A 2,053-nucleotide genomic window follows, 5' to 3' on the forward strand; every position below is an offset into this window, starting at 1 on the left:
TCCGCATGGACAACTTCTAATCTTAAAACTGATTACCTTGAAGGGCAATAAAAAAGAATACAAATCCACACAGATTTTTTAGATGAGGAAGTGAAAAACAGCAGAATCAAGAGAAGAGAAAAAAAGCCACAAAAATTAAGAAAAAATGTGAAATAAAACTAATTAAAATTATTTTAAACTTTATCTCCTTCATTCTTCAGAAAATCTAAATTACAAGATTAGATCTACTCCAAATTTAAGCTAAAGCACACGCACAACACGATTTTTCCATACTTTATATAGTTCAATATAACCAAATATACTGAAGAACAAGGAGTAAAAGTCTAAGCTTAATGAAAATTTTGCTCACAATATTAAGAGAAATGACACACCATTGGATTCTTTTTGGTGCGAAAACTCTATAAGCCATGCACAGACAAACCTATTCACTCTTCCAAGCATACAAAATCAACGAAAACCCTAGTCGCCAGAGCTGAGGTTCAGTCAACATTTGGGAGGAACCCCACATCAAAGATTTCTCATTTGAAGCACATGTTTGGAACATAAAGACTGCATTTCCCATGGATGAATCAAAAAGCCAGTTGTGCACATCCCAGAACACCTCAACAGGCAATCCATCAACAAGAATTGTCTGATTTCCTCTAAATTTCCATAGGAGCCTCTTCACCACCATCACCCTCTTCTTATCAACGCGGATCACAAGGCATGGATCCTTCAACCCAATTGTCTCACATTCTATCATCAAATCATGAGCTTGACCTCTGTCGCAGAATTGAGCCTTTGTGCAGTATATCTTCTTACCAAATATGTGTTCCTTCTTGGCTATGAAGGTGGCATTATGAGGAGGTGGACCTGCATTGGTCTTTCGATATGCCTCTTTGAGTAGATCACCAAGAAGAAGAACTATGTGAAAATCAAAAAGAACTGCAACATAGAATCCTTCTACTGGTTCAGGTCCAGAGCCAAACTTTGCATTAGAGAGATCCCAGAAGACATCTACCTTGGTGTTGTCCGCTTCAGTGCTCTTGGAACCTTTTCTTTTGGAGAACAGCCATGGCTTTATATCCACCTTGCAGAGAGATTGGTTGTTCGAATCATCAACTCCGATGCTGAGACACTGGCCCATTATGTTCTTGCTCCATGTGATGGAGATCATACAAGAGGTGCCACAGAGATGAGTGCTGTAGATGCAGGTAACTAGATTCTGAGAAGTTTTGCTGGAATTAGATGAGGCATCTGAAACTTGAACTCCGCTTTCACCGAAACAGGAAGGGAAATCCCTCATCCTGATGTCACCGGGATCAAATTGGGGGATTTGGGTGGATAGAATTGGGTGAAAACAGAAGAAAAGGAGAAATATCAACTATGATCTTGCCCGGAAGAAGAAATCAAGTACTGTAACCGAAGGAACGGAGAAATTGAAGAACCCATGAAGAACGGAGGAGAGAACTATTCATGTGTTTCTAATTGGGAACAGAAACGCAGAAACCCTAATTCGCCATGTAGATCTCTTTTCCAAAATTGCAGTAGTGGCTAGCAGAGCCCATGAACCAAGAAGATTTCGATAGAATTCGAAGAAAGCTGCGAACTTTCGCCTCTGATTCAACAAAAATCACAAGATCCCACCTTCCCCAGTGCTAACCTAATTCCAACTAGAAACCAACACGGGATCAGGGAATTGGAAGCGACGGGAGGATGATGAAGAAAGAGAGAGAGCAAACGAAGAGGAAAGCAGACAAACAGGCACTAGTTTCTGTAAGTTAGCTACATCCACAACATCTACTTAAATAACTACGCCAACTGATAGAAGGAACCTCCACAAGTAACTTCAAAGATCGAACTTTACCGAGCGAAGCCCACATGCACGGTCAAACAAAGATCCAATTCAATCCAAGGATAGATTCCAGTGGGAAAACATCAAAGGCTCGTCGGGTCACTCTCCTCAACCCAAATCGAGCCTCGAGCTCAAACAGTAGTGATGATAAAGCAATTTCTAGTCTCAAAGAAGCAGCTTTCCAGATTCAGATACGTATGAAAGATAAAACAGTCAGCT

General features: G+C 40.6%; 1 protein-coding gene across 1 annotated transcript; it reads right to left on the bottom strand.

The window, feature by feature from the left end:
• Positions 1 to 168: 168 nt before the first annotated feature.
• LOC110035340 lies at positions 169 to 1,973 on the bottom strand. Its single transcript, XM_020739572.1, has one exon. It carries the CDS (start codon positions 1,283 to 1,285, stop codon positions 422 to 424), a length of 864 nt encoding a protein of 287 aa, XP_020595231.1. The 5' UTR covers positions 1,286 to 1,973; the 3' UTR covers positions 169 to 421.
• Between the last annotated feature and the right edge of the window lie 80 nt (positions 1,974 to 2,053).

This window comes from Phalaenopsis equestris, unplaced genomic scaffold, assembly GCF_001263595.1.
Source record: "Phalaenopsis equestris unplaced genomic scaffold, ASM126359v1 Scaffold197370, whole genome shotgun sequence".
Lineage (NCBI taxonomy): Eukaryota > Viridiplantae > Streptophyta > Magnoliopsida > Asparagales > Orchidaceae > Phalaenopsis > Phalaenopsis equestris.

What these genes read in the sequence shown, in the direction of transcription:
- LOC110035340 (XM_020739572.1), bottom strand. Translation starts at nt 1,285, where the DNA reads ATGAGGGATTTCCCTTCCTGTTTCGGTGAAAGCGGAGTTCAAGTTTCA.